This window comes from Hippopotamus amphibius, chromosome 2 (genome assembly GCF_030028045.1).
Source record: "Hippopotamus amphibius kiboko isolate mHipAmp2 chromosome 2, mHipAmp2.hap2, whole genome shotgun sequence".
In the NCBI taxonomy this organism is placed as follows: domain Eukaryota; kingdom Metazoa; phylum Chordata; class Mammalia; order Artiodactyla; family Hippopotamidae; genus Hippopotamus; species Hippopotamus amphibius.
This window is the reverse complement of record NC_080187.1, coordinates 146,944,505-146,969,166: the sequence shown is the minus strand read 5'-3', so window position 1 is coordinate 146,969,166 and position 24,662 is coordinate 146,944,505. Positions and strand designations below refer to the sequence as shown.

General features: G+C 47.3%; 1 protein-coding gene across 9 annotated transcripts in view; it reads right to left on the bottom strand.

The window, feature by feature from the left end:
* Positions 1–24,662, bottom strand: part of RHCG (Rh family C glycoprotein) — a 96,193-nt gene that overhangs the window by 13,465 nt on the left and 58,066 nt on the right. For 7 of the 9 annotated variants that reach the window (XR_009051167.1, XR_009051166.1, XM_057720090.1 and 4 more), the window contains exons 2-3: positions 10,073–10,828; positions 2,026–2,212 (exon numbers count right to left, since the gene is read on the bottom strand). Coding sequence is in view for 7 of the 9 variants with exons in the window: in XM_057720090.1 (XP_057576073.1) it covers positions 2,026–2,212; positions 10,073–10,649 (764 nt within the window). In the remaining 2 variants the exon portion in view is untranslated. Of the gene's footprint in view, positions 1–2,025; positions 2,213–9,443; positions 9,548–10,072; positions 10,829–24,662 lie in introns of those variants that run through there. The other 2 variants (XM_057720093.1, XM_057720095.1) reach the window with 2 other exon arrangements.

The following is a 24,662-nucleotide window of genomic DNA, read 5'->3' as shown; positions in this document are numbered from 1 at the left end:
CGGGAAATGGAGGCTTAGAGAGGCCGATTATTTGCCCAAATTCCCATAACTGCAGCCAGAAGACCATCTGACACAGGTGACCACTAGGAAGGAGTGAGAGTGAGAGCACAAAAGCCTACACCTGGGCCAGCCGCTCCCAGGAGTTAGAGATCTGGATGTCACATCTGCAGGGCGTGCAGAGGGGAACCACCCTGGAGTGACAGGTGGGATCTGGAGGACTCTTCAGCAGGGACAGGACAGAAGCCAGGAGAAGAGTTCACAGGTCAGGTCTAGGGGTGACATGCTCATCTCAGTCCTGGGCACCAGAAAGTGGTTCCAGCTCAGTTACTGAAAATCATTTCCCTGAGAACCAATTTGCCAAAACTCAAGTTGTCAAGCGACTAACTTGTTAAATAACTGGTTCAAAAAACTTGACTCACAAAAGTTTACAATAATTCCCTTTGAACAGTTAAAAAAGCTGTATACTTTTGTTTTGTGTTTAGCCATAGCTATTTTGCTGTGGTGGCCAATTAAATATATTACAGGTATTTTTATACTTTGGGTCTATGGCTTTGGGAATGAGAATTTCTTGTATATCTTACACAGCAGAGTGATATGCATGTCATGATTTTTATATACCAAAAGACTGACTTCTTGGTTCCAAAACATTTTCTATCTAGTCAACTATTTTTCTTGTTTCTCTTAACTCATGGATTCATTAACTGGCTTGAATGAATTAATATGTTGCAAATATTTGGCATATGTTTAAAATTTCAGGCACCTAGCCCATGACACCTGGTTGTACCTTATATGTGACAGCAGCGATTTGCACTTTAAACATGGTTTTATACCAATTTGCCTCTAAACCCTTCCTGTGGACTTGGTTTTCAAGCAGGCTAATGAATGCCTGTTTTTTCACACCAATGACAACTTTCTCAAATTACAAAATGTATTTTTCTTTAGCCAGACTTATCATGTGTCTACAGAAATTGAAGACAGTCTAAACTGGACTTAAAGAAGAGCCTCCGATAAACCAAACCTTGACTAAAACAAGGGCGGGGGGCGCGGGGGGAATCTCCCAAAGGTTGGTGATCTTGTCCCATGCAACACAAATTGCTATAGGTTTCATAAGTTGCCGTGGCCTAGAGAGTTTGATAAATGAGTCCTTCAGTGAGTTGACTGCTTGGCGAGTTGGTTTTTGGCAAGTTGGTTAATTTATTGTACAACCTGGTGGTGGTTTGGGGGGAGGGACACATTGAGGCTCCTAGGAGGTCTCCTCAGACAGAGGGAAGGGGCTGAGTTAACTGATTTGGGGGGGGGGGTGAGGGGTGGAGGTATTCTTCAGACCAAAAAATCGTCACAGAGAAAAGGGATGAGGATAGAGGTGAGAAGAGATGGGGATAAGGTGCCCCCTCGGAGCTGAGGCGGGGAGGGGCTTCAGCCCTATGTCTCCACGCCCACACCTGCCTCTCAGCGCTTTCCTATGCCTGTTCCGCGGGTGGGGATACGGGCAAATCCGGGAGAGGGCAAGGCTGGGAGAAGCACCTCCATTTCCTCCACAAGGAACTTAGGAGGCTGGTTCAGGCAGTCCCACACTCCTTCCCCTCGCCTGCTACCCACCCACCCCCGCAATGGGTCCCATGGGCTGAGGTCTCTCAGGGCAATTCTGATGTTTGATGTGTCAGCGTGGAGGGTCTGGCCCCGATCCCTGGAGAGAAGTTTAGCCTTCTGAGCCTGCAGCCTGCTTCTTAGGAAGAGGGAAACCCTCCAACAGCACTTGGACACCATTAGAACTCCTACCCTGGAGACTCGCTGATCAGGAAGTGAGTGAGCGAGTGAGCAAGTGAGTGAGCGAGTGAGCAAGGGAGTGAGTGAGTGAGTGAGTGAGTGAGTGAGTGTGTGTGTATGTGTGGCATGCTGCAGGGCTCTGTGTACCCTGGTTGGATGAGGACCGAGCTCACAAGCCCCGGGCCCCGTCCACTGCGCCCCGCCCCTCTCCCGGGCCCCGCCCCCTGTGCCCCGCCCCTGGCCCGCCGCCAAGCTCACTTCTCCACGCTCAGGAGAATGTAGCCTCCGTGGAAGGAGTGGAACCAGCCCTGCATGAGCAACGCCCACTGGATACCGAAGGCCGCCAGCAGAAAGTTGAAGCCCAAGGAGCTGTAGCCGTAACGCTGCAGGAAGGTCATGAGGAAGCCGAAGCCCACGAAGATCATCACGTGCACGTCCTGGAAGCCTGCGGAGAGAGCGCAGCCGGGGGTCTCGGTGGACTAGCGAAGCCCCGTCGTAGCTCTGGGTCTGGGCCAGCGCGGCCGCGCACAGAGCCTGTGTCTTCCCTGCCACTGGCCTGGCCTGGGACGTCCCCCAAGTCCCTTCCCTCCATCCCCGCATCTGGATCCTGAGGCCAGGCGCAGTAATGAATGGCTTTGCTGTGAGTAGAAGAGCCACTACTACCCCATCAAGTCATAAGATACAAACTACTATGTATAAAATAGGTAAACAAGGTCCTACTGTATAGCAAAGGGAACTATATTCAATAGCCTGTAATAAACCATAATGGAAAAGAATATGAAAAAGAATGTATTTATATATATGTATAACTGAATCACTTTGCTGTATACCAGAAACTAACATAACATTGTAAATCAACTATACTTAAATTAAAAAAACAAAAGAGAGAGTCTCTGGAGTGGGCTGGGGGAATGGAGGTGGGCCCCCACTTCAGACCACTTAGACCACTGGGTTTTAAGGTCAAGAAATCCCTGAGCGCCCCCTCGGGAGATGACAGCTCCCCATCACACCCTCACCAAGGGTGGGAGTGGGCAGCTAGGCATTCGAAACTGGGGTTGGGCTGTGGATTACACGCAGGGTCTAGGGCCTTACCCCTCAACTCCTGTCTTTTCCTATGGAGAAGTTAGTCTCACCTGGCCTAGGACTCCCTTGGCCATGCACATCAGTTGATCACCCCCCGGGAACATCTCCACATCCCACCCCCCACTCCCAGCAAGTACACCTTCCAGCATCACTGACAGCTGAATTTGGACCCCAGTTCCTCCATCTGCTGGGTAGATGTCTCTGGAAAGTCACTTAACATACTTGGTTCTCAGCACCTCCTGTAATGCTTACTCACAAATGTTGCTGAGATTAAATTAGTTGTGTATGTAAAGTACCTAGCACCATGTCTTGTCCCATAATAGATGCTCAAAATGGACAAGTGTCATTATTTATTGTGACTTGGTTATTATTTATTGTTACTTAGGTATAGTCTAATTCTCAGTTCTGACCCAACCCTTTACCAACTCACAGTGTGACACTGACAAGCCACTTCCCCTCTCAGAGCCTCAGTTTTCTCAGTGATAAAACTAAACGGATGGATTAGAATGATCTCAACTGTCCTCACATTGCATGGTTCTAGATTCCCAGAAAATAACAGGAGGCAAAGAGCTTTGAGAAGCAAAGACAGTTGCTAAAGTCTAAGACACTAAAAGGAACTACATGTGTCACAGGACACAGGGGCCAAATGGAAGGGCTCTCATTGGCCAATTCTGGGACAATTTGAGCACCAAAATAATTAGGTACCATAACAAATTAAAACCATAAGGAAACAGGAACTCAGAATAGGTACATAAATACATGAGCTAGCAGGGAGGGCTCTTGCTTACAACAGAATCCTGACAGCCCAACAGTTAAATGTGGAATGAGCTCTGAAGTTGGAAAATCATAATTTTCCATCAGTGGATGCCGAAATCCAGGGACAAATTTTGACGAAGAGGAGGATGTTTGCCTTGTCTTAAAAGAGTCTCCCCAGAGAAAGCATAGGAGTTGCAAGGGAGGGGGAAAAAAGCACCCAATAATTATACGGCAGAGAAATTGGGCAACATCTTGACTGGGTGATCAAAATTGGCATCACCAGTGAGGGACAGATGGGCATTGTGCACCTTCAGCAAGATACTCTGAAAAGGACCTATATGATGCTTTGGCCAAGAATGCATAATCCCAAACTAATCACCAGACAAGCAAAATGAGGAACATGCTATTAGAAAGGGGTGAGGCTGGAACCTCCCTGGTGGCGCAGTGATTAAGAATCCTCCTGCCACTGCAGGGCACACAGGTTCGACCCCTAGTCCAGAAGATCCCACATGCTGCAGAGCAACTAAGCCCTTGCACCACAACTCCTGAGCCCACGCTCTGCAACTTCTGAAGCCTGCGTGCCTAGAGCCCCTGCTCTTAGCCCCCACTCACCACAACTAGAGAAAGCCCACACAGCAATGAAGACCCAACACAGCACCCCCCCCCAATTATATAAAAAAAGAAAGGGATGAGGCTGTATTCTTGAAAAATATCAATGTCATAAAAGATAAAGGCTGCCCATTTTGAGCATTTGTTATGGGACAGACACTGTGCCAGGTGCTTTACATACACAGGAATCTTCCAGGTTTAAAGAGGCTAAAGAGACAGGTCAAATAAATTCAATACCTAACACTAAACTGGATTCTGGATTTGGCTGGGGTGGGGGGTGGGTGTGGGTGCAGAGGAGTGCTACAAAGGTTGTTACTGGATCAACTGACAAAATTGTATAGGGACAGTATATTAAAGTATTGCACAATGTAAATTTATGCAATCAATTACTGTGGTTATGGAAGAGAATTCCTCTGTCCTTAGGAAATATTGTGGAGTAATTAAGGTTACAAGACCATGATGTGTATAACTGACTCTCAAATAGTTCAGGGAAAAAGTAAGTGTGTGTATGTATTTGCATTTATGTGGGAAGAGAGAGAGGGAAGGAGCAGATAGCTCAGTCGGAGTTAAAGAGTATATAGTATTCTTTGTTTTAGCAACCTTTTGTAAATTTGAAATGATTTCCAAATTTAAAATTTTTTGCACAAATGGGAACTTTATTCAAAAAGTTCAGGGCCCACCAGACCTGACCTGGCCCCACCCACCTGCCTCCTTTTTCTTCCTTTCCTTGGTCCGCCCCTCCCTCCTGTGCCTGAGCGGTTTTGGCTTCCCTTGGGTTCAGTCCTACTCCAAATCTTTGCCTGGGGTGGTCCCTCCACCTGGGATGCTGCTCCTGCGGAATGGCCAGCAACTTCTCTTCCTGCAGATCTCAGCAAAATGTCACCTTATCACAGAGGCCTTCCTCACTCCCGAGTTTAAATTTGGTTCTCTCCCTCACGGCACCCTCTTATTACAATTTGTAGTTAGGTTTGTTTGTCTAGCCCACTAGACTATAAAGCTCCAAGAAGGCAAGGCCAAGCCTGTTTGGTCCACTCTAGTATTCTCCATTGCCTATGAGAGTGCCCAGGTAGAGGCCCCATAGATATCCACGAATGAATGATGAATGAATGGTTACTGTCGTAATCTCAGTAGCACCCAGATATGGCAGCCGAGGGCCCAGGTGGGATTTCACCATCAGGGGAGGTTGCAGGCCCTCTACTGTCCAACATCTCCTACGCACTGGGCAGGTAGACCCTGGTGCCCACTGCAGCCTCTTCATGGTGGGGGTCAGCGATGCTTATGCTTGTCAGCCCCCATTTGCCCTCATCTGTCTCCCCTTCAGGCTTCCCTGAGGCCCAGGCCAAGCCACAGACCCCTTGGCTAGCAGTCACCTGGACGAGGCTTAGGGAGGAGGCCCTGGCACATTGCTGGGTAAGGGTTGAGGGCACAGAAGTTGATGCAGGAGAGCTGTGGATCTCACCCCAGTATGCTGCTCTGAGCTTTGAGCTTCTCGTGCCAACTTACACAAACAAACAACAGCTCAGGTTTCACCATGTGTGCAGCTGATTTCGAGTATTACCGTGTTTCGTGGTTTATCGCCTTTCTAACTGCTGTGGAGGAAACGGAGCTAATGTATGTGAAGCACCATACACAGTGTTATGGTTACTCTTGGAAAGAACTGATGGGTGGCCGACTGGAAAGAGAGGGAGGAGACACATTCAGACCACAATTACCTCTCTCTCTTCCTTCCCCAGCCTGGAGAGACTTAAGAAGCCCAGCCCAGAACCTGCTCTCCACCTGGAGGTCCCTGATGGGGCAAGCCTGGCACCTGGCGTCCGGCTCTGAAAGCTGCCACAAGGGGGCACCAGTACACAGCTGTTCTGCACCTGCTTCCTGGTTCACTCTTCCCGCCCAGGATGGGTCCCTAATGAAGCTGGTCTGAAACTGGCTAAGTCTTGAAAATCTCTGAAATCTGAGGACACAGTTTCCCATGCCTATGGGCCACGGCAGCTCTCTCTCCCCTGCTGCTTCAGCACAGAAGGAGCGGTACCCTGCAGCAACCTGGGTACCCACACTTCCCATGCTCTGTAGGCCAGCCCAGCCGAAACTGTTGCCTTTGAGGCCTGCTGGCCACTCCCTCCATTCCCCAAGGCTCAGTGCCCACCTCTGCCACACCTCAGAGTCGACCACAGAACCAGCCCATCACTGCAGAATCTCCTGGGTAGGTGGTTGGGGAGTGGCAGTGCTGCAGAGACTCGGGGAAGCTAGTTGGCTGTGCAGTGGGAGGGCTTGGCTTCGCCCCGCCTATGCTACTGGCCAGCTGGGAAAATCTCTAACCTCCATCTCTGGCACCGTAAGATAGAAACAGATGCACTCCCTGCCTGACAGAGTACGCAGAAAGCACTTGTAAGTGGGGAAAGCACAAAGGAATTTAAATGCTATAATAGTTCAAACTAACATTCAAAGAGACATCTCTTGGCCACAACTCCAAAGGGATGCTAAGTCTGCACTTAAACACCTTTGGTAGCAGAGCACTCACTCCCTTCTGAGGAAGCTCGATACCAGCATTCACTGTCCTCTGGTTTCACGCCATGAGACATGCCCTCCCAGCCACATGTCATCTTCAATCTTCCAGAAGAGCATGTGCATTAAATAACATTCCCACTTCACAGATGAGCATACTGAGGCTCAGAGTGGTTAAGAATGCAGCTTACCCCATTTAGTGACGGACCCAGATCTGTTTAATTCTAAAGTCAACCACCAGGTTACGCTGCCCTCTGCTTGTGGAAATGCTCATCTTTTATTAAATGGAGTTGAATCTGAGGTTCAGGTTCCTAGGAGTGCACGGTGAACCTTGCTGCCTCGGTTTTATGAAACAGACCTTCAGGTGTTTGAAACTGTGGCATCCTCTGCCTTGGGTCATCTCCCTTCTCCCTCAGTTTTCCCAGGAAGCTTCAAGAGCCCAGGCTCTGATGGTTCCTCCTCAAGCCAACTTCCCCTAGACACTGCCCAGAGCACCTCAGGCCCCAGAGCACCAGCCCAGCAGCTGCTGCCTGCGACACAGCCTTTGAGGGCACTGCCAGGAAGGGTCCCCAGCTGGTTCTGAGCCTGCTGCCTGCCAAGGGGCCCATGCCTGGGGAGCTGTCCTCGGGCACTCCCCGGGCCCCAGCCTGAGCCAGCTGGAGCTGGACTCCTCTGGAAAATGAGATGCCCAGCGGACTCCACTAATCCCCTGGGCAAGAATGAGGCCCGCACAGGTGTTGACAGCTTGGAGCCAAGAACCCAGAAAATACCGCAAGGGCCTTCCCTCACTCCATGTCCCTGGGAATTGCCTTGAGGACTGGGAACCCAGCCTTGGGGCCCCACCTGGGCTCCAACTCCTAACCACAGCCACCCACCACTGGGATCAAGCAGGGCAGGAGGAGAGGGAAAAGGTGATACTAAGGGGAGGAGAGCAATCCAGGAAGGTGGGCTCAGGCCCCTGGAGCTCCTACTCTGGCTCATTAGTTTCCTAACTGAGTGACTTTTGCAAGACACTTCCTCTCTCTGGGCTTAGTTTCCTGGTTTGTAAAATGGGACTCATAACACTGCCTTCCTCATCCAGTAGTGGTGATGAGTAATGAGGAGAGGGCACATTTGGTTTGAGTTGCTGCCCGCTACTACCTGCCCTTGCCAAGGAACCCCAAGACTGAGGTTCTCTCCCTACACTCCTCGCCTTTCTGTCACTTCCTGTTCAGATGACAAAGAGCGCCCCAGTCCTCACAGAAGCCATGGCAAGAGAAACTCAAGGCCCTCACTGATGGCTGGGGCTAACTCATCCTGCTTAATGACCTCCCTCCCAGCCCTTTCACAAACTTGAGCCGCTCAGCCCACCTCCCCACATGTTCTTTCGTGGCCCCTTAACTGCCTGCTTTCCCCTCCTCAGCTGCCACAGATCTCCTCTGCACAGAGCACTTGATCCCCTCACTGAGGCCTGGGGTGTCAGGGTGTACCTCTCTGTCCAGAGTGACCATAAGCCCTGCTTTGCTGGGACAGTCATGGTTTATGTGTGTCCTGGCAAATTACTACTAGTACAAATTTCCTACCTCTTCACTCTCAAAAGTGTCATCTGGTTGATAAATTATACAGTCACCCTATAGATAAGTGATCCCTGAGTGAATAAAAGTAGAGAATGCAAGGAAGTGGGTGGGTGTGGAGAGAGTGGGGATAGGAGCTGGGGAGATGTGAGGACTGTACCCCCTACTAGTGTGGTTCTGTAGCTCCCATCAGAGGGTCTGGAGGCCATCCACTGCCCAGATACCTGGGGGACCTATGAATGCCCATGGGAGGCCTTGCCCCTCATGCTTTACCAAGGGGCTGGCTCTGTGGCCAACAGAGAACAAGAGCTGGAGGGAAGGAGTGAACCAGGCAAAGGAGGGTCTCAAGCTTTCCTGCCTCACCATTTGCTGGGTCAGTCCCCCACCAAGAAGCTCAAAGCTGGGCAATGTGCAGGGTGGATTTGGAGTCTAAATTCCAAGGCTGCACTATCAACATCTCTTAAAACATGGCTCTGAGTGGAGCCCAGTAGAGGCTGTAGTCTCACCAACACTCGGTACCCTCTTCTCTCACTGCCCTTCTTTTAGGCACCACATTTCTATTAATGAAGCCTGTGATTTTGCTAGCTTTTAGGCAGCCACTTAATATGGCTGGCTCCCACGAGGCCTACAACCTCCCTCACCTCTATTCTTTTGATGCAGGCTGCCATCCTGAATGTGGGTAGTTATTTAATTGGATCTGAGTAAAATGTGTAGAATCCTGTTACTGAGGGGGTACAATCCATGGAGGGAAGACCGGTTTGTGACTGCTGGAGATGAACTTTAGGGTCTCTTTCAAAACTAACAGCACCTGGCTATGTGAGAACCAACAGTTAGAAAGATCGTCATTGGCTGCTGGTAGATGGTGTGGAAAACTAGAAAGCACAAGGGCATGAAAAGAGTCCTGGGCTGGGAGACCAGAGGTTGGGCCAACCCGAGTGACCTTGCACCAGTTCCTCTAATTCCTGAGTCCTAGGGCCTCTGTGTTTAGTGCTCTTCTAGTAATTGCTCCATTATTAAGTGAGGATTCCATGCCCAGCACTGTGCCAGAACTTTATGTGCAGCCTTCATGCCAGCCTCACCCCACTGCTATAAGGTAAGTCCTACTATTATCCCCATTAGACAGATGAGGAAATTGAATTTCTGCATTGTTGACAGTTGCCAAAGGTCACCCACCTGATTAGTGGCAGAACCACGATATAGGTGAGGTCTGGTGATTCCAAGGCCATGCTCATAACCACAGCACCGCTGATGCCAGAGAATTCAGGGGTGATTTTTCTCCCTCTCCAAGCCAAAAGATGATAGGTGCCACAGTCCTCCACACCTCTCCCAGCAGCGGGGCTGGTGGGCCAATGAGCCACCCCTGCAGCCCTTCACATTGGAACTACCCCCTTCACGTGGAGAGCATGGCACAGCTGGACACTAGAACCAGTGTCACCTACTGGTTGGTGACGAAGATGACACTGGGGTCTTTTGAAGACCTCAAGAATGGCTCTCTGACAGGGAGGTTGGAGGTCTCTGGTGGCACCTGGAGTGAGCTCTCCTGGGTGAGTTTTCACGGGGTGAAAGGAATTTGTGCACATCTGGCCTTTTCCCAAGCTTGATCTCCAGACACTGGGAAGTCCCCCTGGTGGGGAGCCTAGCAGGTGTGGGGCCAGGGGCTGTGGGCAGCATTTCCTCCCCCACCTTCGCCTGCCCGTTATTTCTGAGCAGCAGGCTGCGGAGGTGAGGCCAGGCAGGGCCCTCAGCCCTCTGGGGACCGCTCGGACATGCCGCAGGTGGGCCTGCAAGGTGGCGGGACTTACTCGGGTAGCGATAGTAGAATTCGTTGTCCATGTCGCTGGAGATGTTCTTGGACATCTTCTCCTCGATCCAGTGGGCGTCGGCATGCACGCCGTAGCGCACGAACACACCAAAGAGGACCACCAGGGCCACCTGCAGCAGCAGGCAGATGACGGGCAGCCGCCAGCGGAGATTGGTGTTCCAGGCCATGCTGCAGGGGGCGCCTGGCCGGGGCGGGCAGCGGGCAGTTCGGACGCTGGCAGGCGGGAGAGGCTTATAAGACCCGGGCAGGGGCGGGGCGGCCGCGTCGGGTTGCGGAACAGCTGATCCGGGAGCCGCCCGCGCGCGCTCGCCCAACCGGCGAGGGGACCCGCGGCTCCGGACTCGCCTTCCACCCAAGGGCCCCCGCGTTGGGGTGGGAGGACGGCGGCGGGAGCAGAGACCGAGAGGGCAGAGGTCAGGGATTAAGGCGCCCAGCCTCCGTGGATCCCATAGATACCGGGAAGCACTGCCTGTCCCCTTTTGTTCCGGTGAACAGAGAAAGAAAAAGCCAATCATTTGCCTCCCACCGAGATAAAAAACGATGGCATTCCAGGACATACATCGTCGTCATCATCACCGTCTTCATCTTCATCTTCCTCCTTCTCCTTTTTTTTTTTTCTTGATTACAAAATTCAGACGGGGTACATGAAAAACCAGGAAAGTCCAAGAAACTGTCACAGATCAGGGAAGCCTGAAGACATGACAAGTCAATGCGATGTGGTACCCGGGATTGTATCCTGGAACAGAAAGAGGATGTTAATGGTAAAACTGGAGAAATCCAAATAAAGTCTGAAGTTTAGTTAGTAGTGTGGTACCCATGTTGGTTTCTTAGTTGTGACAAGTATACCCTGGTTGTGCAAGTTAGGAAGGACTGGGTGAGGGTTACAGGGGAACTGTCTGTATTATCTTTGCAACTTTTCTGTAAATTAACATTATTCCCAAAGAAAAGGGCATTAAGAAAAAAATATATATGAAAGACTGTAGGAACAGTTTAAGAGTTTTTCACAAGTTCATTGAGCTATGACCAGGAATTTGTCTATAAGTGATGTTGACATGAGTTAAGATAGAATTTAACCATAGAATTTAAGTTAAACCTATGCTTAGTCCGTATTTTGTCAAAATAAATTTGATTTTTCTAATTTTTCTTTTAAAAAAGATAATACAGAAAAGAAAATGCAGAAAACCATTTGTAATCCCACCACCTGGAGGCAACCCTAATATGAGAAGGAGAGGGAAAGAGAATCATACTACCATATTGATTTATAGCTGCTTTACTCATTCAATATTTTGTAAACCTCTTCTCATATTCTTCTTCTACAACTTTTTTTAAAGCAATAAAGTATTTTTTTTATTTATTTTTTATTTACAACATCATTTTTAATGGCAGGATATACCATATGTTTTATCTAGCCAATCCCCTAGTGTTAGACAATGAGGTTGTTTTTTATTTGTTTGCTGTTATAAATAACACTTTCATGAACGTGTAGATTCATGTCTTTGTACAGGTTTCAGTGAATTCCTAGAAGCTGAATTGTTTTGATAGACATCACTAGATTTTCCCAAAGCACATGCCTTGTGAGCCAGGTGTGAGAGTGGCACCCATGCACCTTCACCAATGCTGGATTTTAAAAAGTCGTTGCCAGTTTGAATCCCAGATTTATAAAAGCCATGAAAGCTGTGTAGAACACCTGAGGCTGAGTGCCTGGTCAGGGTGCTGGGAACTGGGGTGTGGCCCCGCTGAGCCAGCACAGGGCACCAGTGTGCCCTCTCTACCTTGGCATGAGAAGCAGCTTGCTCAAGACACAGCCAGACACCACAGGAGCAATATCAGCAAAAGGGGCCTTTGATTACTGCCACCTGTGGCCAAACCCTTTAGACATCTCCTAATTGCAGTGGTACCCTTTCAAGGTGAGTATTGGAGCCCCATCGTACAGATGAAGAAACTGAGTTCTCAGAGAAGCCAAGGAACATGCTGGAGATTCAAACTCTGTGCTGTCTGATCTCACTACACTAGACTGCTTGTCTGCTCTGGGCAGAGCCAGCAGGAAGGTTTGCTTTCAGGTATGTGTGCTCACTGTTGCCAGAAAAGATACCTAAGCACACAGGGAGGGGAGTGAATGGGGGGAACTTTGGGGATGAAGTGGGGCACACAGGTTTCTGGAGCCATCCAGTCCCACAGGAGCCATGAGCTCCTTTAAGAGAGGAGTAATATCTTATTTACTTATTTATTTTTGGCCGTGCACCATGCTGCTTGTGCGATCTCAGTTCCCCAACCAGGGATCGAACCCGTGCCCCCTACAGTGGAAGTGTGAAGTCCTAACCACTGGACCACCAGGGAATACCCGTGATGTCTTATTGTTGACTATCTCCCCTGCCCACAGCACAGTATGGTCACAGAACCAGCACTCAGAGGGTTTCAGAAGGATGAAGGAAGTGGTGAATAATATTCTTTGAGCGCCTCCTGTATGCCAGGCAGTGTTCTAGGTGCTGGGATATAACAGTAAGCAAAAGAGGTAAATCCCTGCCCTCACGGAACTTGCGTATGGGGTTTGGGAGGGGTGTTGACAAAAGCAAACACAATAGATAAGTAAAGTATATAGTATGTTAGAGGGTGAGAAGTGCCACAGAGAAAAATAAAATGGGAAGTGGGAGAGAGAGGGCTGGGACTGTAAACACAGTGGCCGGGGAAGGTCACACTGGGGGAGGGAAGGAGGGAGGAAGGCAGGGAGGAATGAAGGAAGGAAAGAAAGGAAGGAAGATAAGGGGACTCTAAAAAGAAATGATACAAATGAACTTACAAAACAGAAATAGACTCACAGACTTAGAGAATGAACTTATGGTTACCAGGGGGGAAGGGTGGGGGGGAGGGGAAGGACAGTTAAGGAATTTGGGATTGACATGTACAGGGTGCTATATTTAAAATAGATGACCAGGGACTTCCCTGGTAGTCTAGTGGTAAAGAATCCTCCTTCTAATGCAGGGGACGCAGGTTCGATCCCTTGTTGGGGAGCTAAGATCCCATATGCCGCGGGGCAACCAAGCCCGCCGCGCCACAACTCCTGAGGCCATGCACCCTGGAGCCTGCACTCCAAAACTAGAGAGAAGCCCACGCACTGCAACAATGGATCCTGCATGCCACAACTAAGACCCAATGCAGCCAAAATAAATAAATAAATAATAGTAAATAAAAATAAAAATAAAATAGATAACCAACAAGGACCTATTGTATAGCTCAGGGAACTCTGCTCAATATTATGTAACAACCTAAATGGAAAAAGAATAGATACATGTATATATATAACTGAATCACTTTGCTGTACACCTGAAACTATCATAACATTGTTAATCAACTATACTCCAACACAAAATAAAAAGTTTAAAAAAATTTTAATGAAAGAAAGAAAGAAGGAAGGAAGGAAGATTCTTCTGCTGCATCTAGTCCCAGCTTGCCCCTGACCTTGGGGGATATGGTCTCCTTGGCAGCATTTTGATGCTACTGCACTTTTCTGAATGTCCCAGGGCAGCTGTCTCCTTCACTGGCTGCACTTGGTCTTAGTGGTGGACTGAACTCTGTTTTTCCCTTGAGCGGCCAACAGTTTCATTTCTGGTGCCCCCTAGGGGGAAATGTCCGCTGCTCTAAAAGCCTAGGGAAAATACCTCTTCCCAGATTATCTTCTCTCTAGCTAACATAAGACCAGGCCAGCAGGCTGCCCCACCTCAGGCGAGGGCCAGACTCTCTGCAGAGTGCATGTCCTCCCTGGGTGATGGCAGGAGGATGGGAGGTCCCTCCCTGGACCCTTCCTCCATTTTCTCCTCTCCCTGACTTATCATTCATTCATTCATTCATTCACTGTCAGTCATTCACTCACTCTTTCTTCCTAGTCCTGGCCTCACGATATCTGCTTACTTATCTGTCTGTGGTCTGTCTCCCTACACTCAGTTCCCAAGGACAAGGGCCCCTAGAAGAGATTCTAGCTCAAGGTAGTTGCTCATTAATGATTTTACAAGCGAATGAATGGATAAGTAGATGAACTCTTTCATTTTATTTAGCTAATCAAAACAGGTACTGAGCACCTCCTGCAAACACAACTCAGGATTAGGCCCAAATAGCTGCACAAAGATGCCCTCCAGTTAGTACTATACAAGAGGAGGCACAAGTAATTTGCCCCAGTGTTTAAAGCAGAATTAAGCACTTTCCTATGTAGTTGAGGAGAGCTTGGTGGGCACCAAGGTCATCAAGGTGGGCTTCATGGAAGAGGTGAGCTGATCTAGGATTTGTAGAGCAGTTAAGAGGGAGACCCTTCCCCCTCTGCCCCTGGCTTTCCTTGTCTCACCCACATCCCACCAGATGATTCCAGGCCACCTTGCCATCCTGGCCCAGTATTTCCCCTTGCCACCAGCAGGCTGGGATTCTCCTCTGAAACCAGGGTTCAAGAAACTGGCTGCTCAGGTCTGTTGGGGCATGCAGGGGCTTAACACAGAAGCCAGCCACTTCCTCCTAAAATGTGAGAGCCTTGACAAGTAGGAGGATGAGTGGGGGTGGCTGGGACAGGATGGTTCCCTCCCAACCAAAGAGAGGCAGGGCATGACAGCCAGGTAGACTGGCAGGAGGAGGGTTGTGGTTTGGGGGCGAAGGTGATTCAGATTGTTCTGCTTTGAGACAGGGTCTCCCTGCTCCAGGCACGGTGGCATGTTGAGGAAGCTGTGCAGGGACACTCACTGCCATCACCCTTCCCTCTTCCCATCCCTCCTGACACAGTTCCCTTGGCATCTTTGGCCTCAGTCTCACAAGCAGCCTGAGGCTGTGGCAGGGCACTAGGCCAGGACTCAGATCTTCTTGGGGCTGTCCCAGTTCCACAAATTTGGTTAGTGCATGCAACCTTTCTGGCTTTATTTCCTCCACCTGAAAGTGAGTACCTTCGTGCCTGCCCTGGTTACCACATAATGTGCTGTGATGCTCAAAGAGGAACATGCAGCATGGTACTTAGCACCTTGGCCCAGGGGTTCAAAGGGACCCAGGGCTCAAGTCCCAGCACTGCTGCTTCCTAGCTGGGGGACTTGGGCAATCTGCTTAACTTCCCTGTGTCTCCATTCTCCCATCCATATAATGGGGTGACAGTTGTACCCACCTCTCTGGATGGTTGGGAGGACTAGATGACTCTAAGGCATGTGATGCTTTAACACAGAATGTGGTGGTAGGTGCTTGAGGAAACCAGCTTTTATTTGCAACTGGAAATGGATGGGAAAGTCCTTTGCAAATTGAAAAGTAGCATAAATATGATTGGGGTTGTGTCTGTGATGGTGGATAATGACTTTCTCCTCTGGTGCTCTCTGAAAAATCTGCAAGGGAATGCTCAAGAGAGTGAATCCCATGCCTTCCCCAGAACCACAAGGTTCGGGGTGGTGTCTGGGGCCCTGGGAAGCAGTTCTGGCCATGCTGCCTTCTGTTCAGTTCCTCAAAGTCACAGACAGTGCCTCCACCCCCATGCTCATGGGGTGGTCTCCAATGTGGCTGGTCTGTGGGGCAAAGGGAGAGGATGCAGCCTTCTGCAAAATTCTCTCCTTTATGACAGCTTGTGGGATCAAAAATAAGGTCACAGATAGTGGGACACAGGACATCTTGTGCTCCCTGGTGGGCTACTCTGAGAGGGTCACAACATTCCATCTGTGCTATTCCTACAAAAAATGCACACCCTGAATTTAATTATGTGGAAGCAGCAGACACTCCCAAATTGAAGGACATCCTGCAAAACAACTGGCCTGGATTCCTTTTAAAAAATGTAGGTGTCCCAAATGACAAAAAAAAAAAAAAAAAAAAAGGAGGAGGAGGAGAACTAGGTTAAAAAGACATAAGAAGGGGCTTCCCTGCTGGCGCAGTGCTTAAGAATCTGCCTACCAATGCAGGGGACATGGATTCGATCCCTGGTCCAGGAAGATCCCACATGCCGTGGAGCAACTAAGCCCATGTACCACAACTACTGAGCCTGCGTGCTGCAACTACTGAAGCCCACACACCTAGAGCCCATGCTCCTCCGCAAGAGAAGCCACTGCAATGAGAAATTTGTGGGTCACAATGAAGAGTAGCCCCTGCTCGCCACAACTAGAGAAAGCCCACGTGCAGCAACGAAGACCCAAACGCAGCCAAAAAAATAAAACATAAAAAAAAAAATAAAATAATATATGTATGTAAAAAGAAAATTCGTAAACAAAAAGTTTGGGAAAAATCCCTTGTGGAGCTGTCACTGGGAGCCTCCAATATCCTGCTAGGAACAGTCAGCCTCCCCAAGGCCTGGGGCAGAAGCCACAGAGTCATAGGCTCAGGGAGAACCCCACCCACACACTCTGCCGGATTACAGTTCGAACTCTTTATGACCCATGGGGCTCCTTGTGTTCCATCCAGCACAGGGGCCAGCACATACCTGGGACTCAGCACTTACTCAGCACCCACACCATGCCAGGCCCTGTATGAGACACCAAGACATCAAGCCCCTGAGCTTTCAGTGTACACAGTTCGTGGCGCAGCCGGCTCAAGCCACTGCAGAGTACGTTCTGCATACAGGAGCCCCAAAACACACAAACCGCAGGGGTCTCTGGGAAGACAGAGGTAGAGATTAGCAACAGCAGGAGCCTCTGTGCACTGGGCGCTCCTAGAAGCCAAGCACAGAGCTGGGCCTTCTCTGGGCATGACTGTGTCTCCTCCTCACAACGGCTGACCATGTAGGAGGCTTTTTTTTTTTTTTTTAAACAAGGTGGAAACTCTGGCTCATAGAGGTGAAATCACTTGCCTAAAGTCACACAGCTAGAGGATGGCAGATCTGGAAAAGGAGATGACGTGATCTCAGTCATGAAGAGGTTTGACAAGCTGACTTATTTTTTTTTGTTTTTTGCTTTTGACCACACCGAGAGGCATGTGGGATCAACTTAGTTCCCTGACCAGGGATCAAACCAGCACTCCCCGCAGTGGAAGCGCAGAGTCTTAACCACTGGACCGCCAGGGAAGTCCCCCCAAGCTGACTTTGTCTGTTGCTTGCCAGGCAGGAAGGAACTGCTTGAATAAAGAGTGAAAGATAGTGTGGGCAGGGCTTCTCAGCTTTAGCACTAGTGACATTTGGGGCCGGATACAGCTCTGTTGTGCGGCTGTCCTGTGCATTGCAGGATGTGTAGCGGCGTCCCTGGCCTCTACCCACGGGACGCCAGGAGCCAGTAGCACCCCCCGCTCCTAGCTGAAACAACTAAAAATGTCTCCACACGTTGGCAAACATTTATCTGGGGGACAAAATCACTGCATTTGAGAGCCACTGGGGTAAAGCATCTACACCCTGCCCTAAGCTGAAGGGCAACTCTTGGCATAGCCCTGCTCCTGACTGCGGACTGTGCCTGCTCCTAAGGTGGGCAGGCAGACAAACCCTGGCATGAGCTTTGCACTGTCTCTGTGGCTGGACGCGGCTTCTCCACCCACACTGCCCTCGCCTCCACGTCTGGCTCGGCTGCTCTCTGTGAAGAGTCCAGTGAGCAGCAGTCCCCTCAGACCCAGCTGAGAGTTCCATTTCTCTGCAGTCTGGATGGAAATGCTACTCTTCAGACTTAAAAAGTGCCTGAGACCTTGGATAGCCAGGGACTCCCCTGGTGGTCCATTGGTTGAGAACCCACCTTCCAAGTGCAGGGGACACAGGTTTGATCCCTGGTCGGGGAAGTAAGATTGCACGTGCCACGGGGCAACTAAGCCTGTGCACTCTAGAGCCCACGCAACACAGCTAGAGAGCCCGCCTGTTGCAACTACTGAGCCCACAAGCTCTGAAGCCCATGCGCCGCAGCGAAGATCCTGTGTGCTGCAACCAAGACCCGATGCAGCCAAATAAATAAATATGTAAAACAAACAAACAACAACAAAAAATCCCCCCAAAACAAATACAGTACAATCCGTACACAGTGGTGTGGCCAAACCAGAGTGCCTTTCCTCCCCAGCTGACCTGGACAGCCTGGCTTCCCCCAACCCAGCCACTGTGCACTGTGTGTTATTTTGCCAGTGGCTGCATTAGCCTTTAAAAGTGTTTGGAAACTTAAGATGAACTACATTTCTTGCAAAGTATATTCCTTTCTGTGGTATTTTGTCCTGTAACTGAAGTATAGTAATTATTTTATGGAAATGCTAGCACTTCTGTACAAATGTTGAATAAAATGAAAAATTTTTTTAAATATGGTTAACACTCTCCTAATGGAGAACCTCCAGGAAACTCTTCCCCACCTCCTATTCCCCCAATCCCACTGCTATACCGGTTTTTAGATATTTTGGCTATCTCCTCTTCACTCCCTCCATCATTCAACATTTATTGCAAACCTACCACAAGCCAGGTCCTATGCTAGGTGCTGCCCCTAACATGTTCCTGGTCCCGTATGGACTAAAGAAACATCCGAACATCAACGATTAATGTAGCACAGCAGTTGTAAAGGTAGAGGCTTGTACAGAGTCCCCTGGGGGCACCAAGGAGGCAAGAAAGGTCTATCTGTGGAGGAATCTCAGAGGACTGGGTCTTGAGGGGTAAGTGGAAGATTGTAGAGAAGGACAAAGCGGGAAGGGAATTCCTGGAAGAGGGACTGGCCTGTGCCAAAGCACAGAGGTCATCCACAGGATGTGGAGAGAAAAATGTTAGAACTTGTATTTATATTCATTTCTAGTCTCATGCTTTTATATTTTCTATTTTATAGACATACTAACGTAGTGATACGTATATGGTTTTTGTTGGGTTTTTGTTTTTTGGCTGTGCTGCAAGGCTTGCGGGAATCTCAGTTCCCCAATTGCAGACTGAACCTGGGACACGGCAGTGAAAGCCCGGAATCTTAACCACTAAGCCACCAGGGAACTCCCCTGTTGTTGTTGTTGTTGTTGTTTGTTTGGCAGAGCCACGCGGCATGCGGGAGCTTCCCCGACCAGGGATCGCCGGTGCCCCCTACACTGGGAGCATGGAGTCTTAACCACTGGACCGCCAGGGAAGTCCTATTTTTTAATGTATGTATTTTGAGGCATACACCCGCACATTTTCTACTGATGCATGATCAGAACTGTTGCCAAGGCTGGCTTGAGACAGGTTGCGTTTGAAGGGCCTGTGAATGTCCAAGAGGTAATGTCTAAGCTTGGAGCTAGATATGGGTGCAGGTTGGGGAGACAGACTTAGATGCTGGGGGTGAGGAAAGAGAGGGGTTTAGATTGTGTGGGTGCAGAGGCAAGGCAGGGTGGAGGAAGGAGCAAGTGGTTCTTAGCCTGGCTGCATCTGGGGAGCTTTTAAAAAGTACCCACTGCCAACCCCTTTGATTTAATTGGCCTGGAGGGAAGCCCAGGCATCATCTTCTTTTAAACTCCCCAAGTGATTCCAGTTGCAACCAGAGTTGAGAACCATTGCCCTAGATCAGTGTTCTTCAAATTTTCATGCTGTGTACCCCCTTAAAGAATTTTGGAAAACTACATACTTTCATATTTTTAAATTGACATCTAAATTTTTTATCACAATTTTAATAGCTGTAAAAAAATATAATTTCCTGCACGTTGTATATGTTTTCTCCAGAACCTCAGAGTTGCAGATTTGGTTTATTTAATTTATGGGAAATGTCTGCCACATAAGCTAATTGGCAGAGTCAGAATTCATTGTCAAACCAGTCAGCCCAATTAGACTTACTATCTGTCAAAAGAAGATCTGGATTCATTTTTCAATTCAAATAAATGTGTTAATACTTAGCCTTGTGACAACCATCTCACTTTCATATTCTAATTCTAAGCTAAATAGACAGACAGTGCACAGAGCCTTGTCACCTAGAATTTGTCCCTTAGATGGAATAAGAGGCTACCCTTCCATTTTTATAGCCAGTGTCCTCTGTGCTTTGTCGAGGGGTATCTCTGCCTCAGAAGTGTGCACTCTCTAACTGCTCCTTTTTTTGGGTCCATAGTGGTCTGCACTTGTCTAAATGACAGACCATGGTCCAACTGGGATTGAGTAAAAGGTAAGCCTTAGTTGGAAAGGTAAATGAAGTGGGAAAGGACAACTGGCTTGATGTTTGACTGCAGAAACAAATAAATCCATTTTAGAAAAGGAAGATAGGGATGTCCCTGGTGGTGCAGTGGTTAAGACTCCATGCTCCCAATGCAGGGGGCCCAGGTTCAATCCCTGGTCAGGGAACTAGATCCCACATGCATGCTGCAACTAAAGGAGCCTGCAAGCTGCAACTAAGGAGACTGCTAGCTGCAACTAAGGTGCCTGCCACAACTAAGACCCGGCACAACCAAGGTAATTAGTTAATTAATTAAACAGAAGACATACATAGAGAAGTTGAGGATCTGGAAATTGATGCCTTGGAAGTTGTTCGTGATAGATCCATGCATATATGGTAACTTGATTTACAATAAAGGCATCTATGCAATTCTGAGGAGGAACCAATGTTTTTTCCCTGCATACTCATAAGGGAAAAAAATGAGCTCTGACCCCTTCCTCACATCATACACATTAATTTAAGATGGATCATAGACCTAAATGTGAAAACTAAACTATTAAAGTCCCTGGAAGGAAACATGGGAGGAGATCTTCATGACCAGGCAAAGATCTTTTAAACAGGTCATAAAAGGCACTTACTAGAATTTTTTTAAATTGGTAAATTGTGCTTCATTAAAATAAAAGCCTCTGTTTATGAAAAGATGTCATTAAGAGAGTGAGAGAGCAAGAGAACATTTGCACAATACATATCTCTGACAAAGGACTCATGTCCTGAATACATAAAGATCTCTTACAAATCAATAAGAAAAGGAAAGCCAAACCAACAAAAATTTGGGCAAAACACATGAGAAAGAAGCTATTGAAAGGACCAGTAAGCATATGAAAAGACACTCAACACCATTAGTCATCAGGGAAGTGCAAAATAAAACCTCAATGAGATTCTATGATACTCTCCTCAGAATGGCTAAAATTAAAAAGACCAGCAATACGAAGTGTTGTCAAGGATATAGAGCAGCTGGAGCTCTCATACATTGCTAATGGGAGAATAAATTGGTGAAAACCATATATACCCCTACCCTATGTTCCAGAAATTCCACTCCTAGCCATATATGCAAGGTGAGATGATAGCTGCAATTCAATCAGCGTGCAGGTAATAAGGGAGTATGATGTTGTAGAAAATTTAGGACAGTAATAAAAATGGCTAAAATTCAATCTGCCTTATTATCACCATGCACCAGGATGAGCAATTCTAAACAGTGTCAGTTATAACATATCTTCCCCCAGAACATCTTTTCTTAGTCTAAGTTGTAAACAATTGCTGCAATTACCATTGAGTTTTATATACATAATATATGCTTTACATTATATATATATATATATGCTTCAAATTAGCATATTTATAGTACTTATCTTTTAATAAGCATTGCATTGTACATGGAAGTTAATTTGGAGAATGTTATGATCCAGTAATCCCACTCCTGGGCATATACCCAAAGAAAACCATAATCCCAAAAGAAACTCGTACCATAATGTTTATTGCAGCAATATTTACAATAGCCAGGACATGGAAGCAACCTAAATGCCCATCAACAAATGAATGGATACAGAAGATGTGGCATATATATACAATGGAATATTACTCAGCTATAAAAAGGGATGAGATGGAGCTATATGTAATGAGGTGGATAGAACTACAATCTGTCATACAGAGTGAAGTAAGTCAGAGAGAAGGACAAATATTGTATGCTAACTCACATATATGGAATCTAAAAATGGTGCTGATGAACTCAGTGACAAGAACAGGGATGCAGATGCAGAGAATGGACTGGAGAACTCGAGGTATGGGAGGGGGCGGGGGGTGAAGGGGAAGTTGAGACGAAGCGAGAGAGTAGCACAGACATATGTATACTACCAACTGTAAAATAGTTAGTGGGAAGTTGTTGTGTAGCAAGGGGAGTCCAGCTCGAGGATGGAAGATGCCTTGGAGGACTGGGGCAGGGAGGGTGGGGGGGACTCGAAGTGGGGGGAGTCAAGGAAGGGAGGGAATACGGGGATATGTGTGTAAAAACAGATGATTGAACCTGGTGTACCCCCCCCAAAAAAAAAAAAAAAAATTTGGAGAATGTTCAGTTATACACTTGGCCCCCAACACACATGGATTCTGCATAGTCATATATTTAGTGAAGTTTTTATTGTGGTAAAATATAAATAATCTAAAATTTGCCATTTTAACCATGTTTAAATGTACAATTCAGCAACATTAATTACATACACAATTTTGTGCAACCATCACCACCATCCATCCCCAGAACTTTTTCATCTTCCCAATCTGCAACTCTATTAAACATTAATTCTCCATTACAACCTTCCCCATCTCTTTGTAACCTCTAATATACTTTCTGTCTCTATGCATTTGCCTATTCTAGGTACTTCATATAAGTGGAATCATACAGTATTTGCCCTTTTATGTCTGGCTTATTTCAGTTAGCATAACGTTTTCAAGGTTCTTCCATGTTGTCACATATATGGGAACGGCATTCCTTTTTATGGCTGTATAATGTTCCATTGTACCTGTATTTACTTTGAGAGTAATCTCCTAAAGATTCAGAATCACTCAAGCTTTTTCAGATCAAAATTCCTCTCTCCAGTCCCTGTGGTATTACATATTCCTGCACTTAACGATATAGTTGAAATAAATAATGGTAGCACAATGATTTTAAAGACAAAGAAGCAGAACCTAAGTTAATTTAACTCTATCATTTGATGTGATTATTGGCTTTTTTTTTTTTTTGGCTGCACCGTGCAGCTTCTGGGATCTTAGTTCCCTGACCAGGGGTCATCGAACCCAGGCCCCGTGAATGAAAGTGCCAAGTCTTAACTGGACCACCAGGGAATTCCCTATTGGCATTTTGTGTTTAAAATTTAATACAGTAAAAAGGTAAAGTTTAGAGATGTTTTGATTATTCAAACGCCATTGTCTAATAAATGGTAGAGTGAGAATTGAAAAAAAAATTTAATACAGTAAAACAGAGTATAAACTGGTATATGTATACATTTTTATCTCCTTTAAAAAAGTCAACATACTTGAAAAATGTTAATCCTTTTTAGGTGGTTATGGTAATTTTTTTTTTTTTGGCTGCATTGGGTCTTTGTTGCTGTGCACAGACTTTCTCTAGCTGTGGCGAGAGGGGGCTGCTCTTCATTGTGGTGCACTGGCTTCTCACTGCGGTGGGTTCTCTTATTTCAGAGCACAGGCTCTAGGCACGCGGGCTCAGTAGTTGTGTCGCATGGGTTTAGTTGCTCCTTGGCACGTGGGATCTTCCCAGACCAGGGATCACACCTGTGTCCCCTGCATTGGCTGGCGGATTCTTAACCACTATGCCACTAGGGAAGTCCTATTATATTCTTAATTTTTTTAGTGGTGTGATGACATATACATGAAGCTCAATAAAATTAAAATGTCACTATCTGTGTTTCTTTTCTTGTCATTATTATCAATTTCATTATTATTGCTGAAAATAATTTTGTTGTATAGAGAACTGGAAGCATTAAAAATGATCCATTGCAAGTGTCAAATATTCTAGGTGTGTCACAGGATATACTCAAGAAAAATGAATGCAGATGTCCACCAAAAGATATGTATTATACAAGAATGTTCATAGCAGCTTTACTCATAAAAACCTGAAACTGTAAATAACTCAAATGTCCAGCATGTGGAGAATGGGTAAATAAATTGTGGATCGTTCTCACAATGGAACACTACATACAAATTAAAGAAGAACTAACTACTTAGACATGCAACCGCACAGATGGCTCTCACAAACATAAACAAAAGAAGCCACGCACAAAGAGTCCATTTCTATAAAGTTCAAGGACAGGCAAAATTAACTGATGGTGAAAGAAGTCAGGAACAGTGGTTACCTTGGGGAGGGGGAGGAGTTATTGACTGGGGATGGTGGATACCCAGATGTATATATTTATAAACACGTATCAAGCTTTACTCCTGTGATTAACGCATTTCACTGTATGTAAATTATTCTCCAATACAAAAGGGAAAAAAAATGTTAGCTCCAAAAGGACAGGGATTTTTGTCTGTTTTGCTCAACTCTATCCTCAGGGATAAGAACAGAGCCTGACACATAGTAGCACACAGTAAGCACTGAGTGAATGAATGAACTCAAGACTGGTCTTTTTACACCATCATAGAAGTCTCCCAAAGTTACATTTACTTGTCTATCTCCCCCAGTAGATTTCTGGCCTTGGGGATCAGGCACCTAGTGGAGTGAGGCTGGTTTGTGCCTTAGATTAGGATGGCTGGATGATCTGGGTACCTTTTTTCCTCCAATTCCCTTTACGGGAAGGTGGGTTGGGCTCTGAAACTGGAGAGCATTCAGGATGTGCTCTAAGGACTTTGAGATGGACCATCAGTGATAAGAGAATAGAGGAAGGAGAGAAATAAAGACCTTTGTAGCCACACTGACCCCAACATCCTTCGTATCCCCCAACCTTAGACCACATTCCGTGGGCCCTGCTCCTTCAGCCCAGGGTCCCTCTTTCCCTACTGGCCCTGGTGGAAGGTCTGCACAGGCAG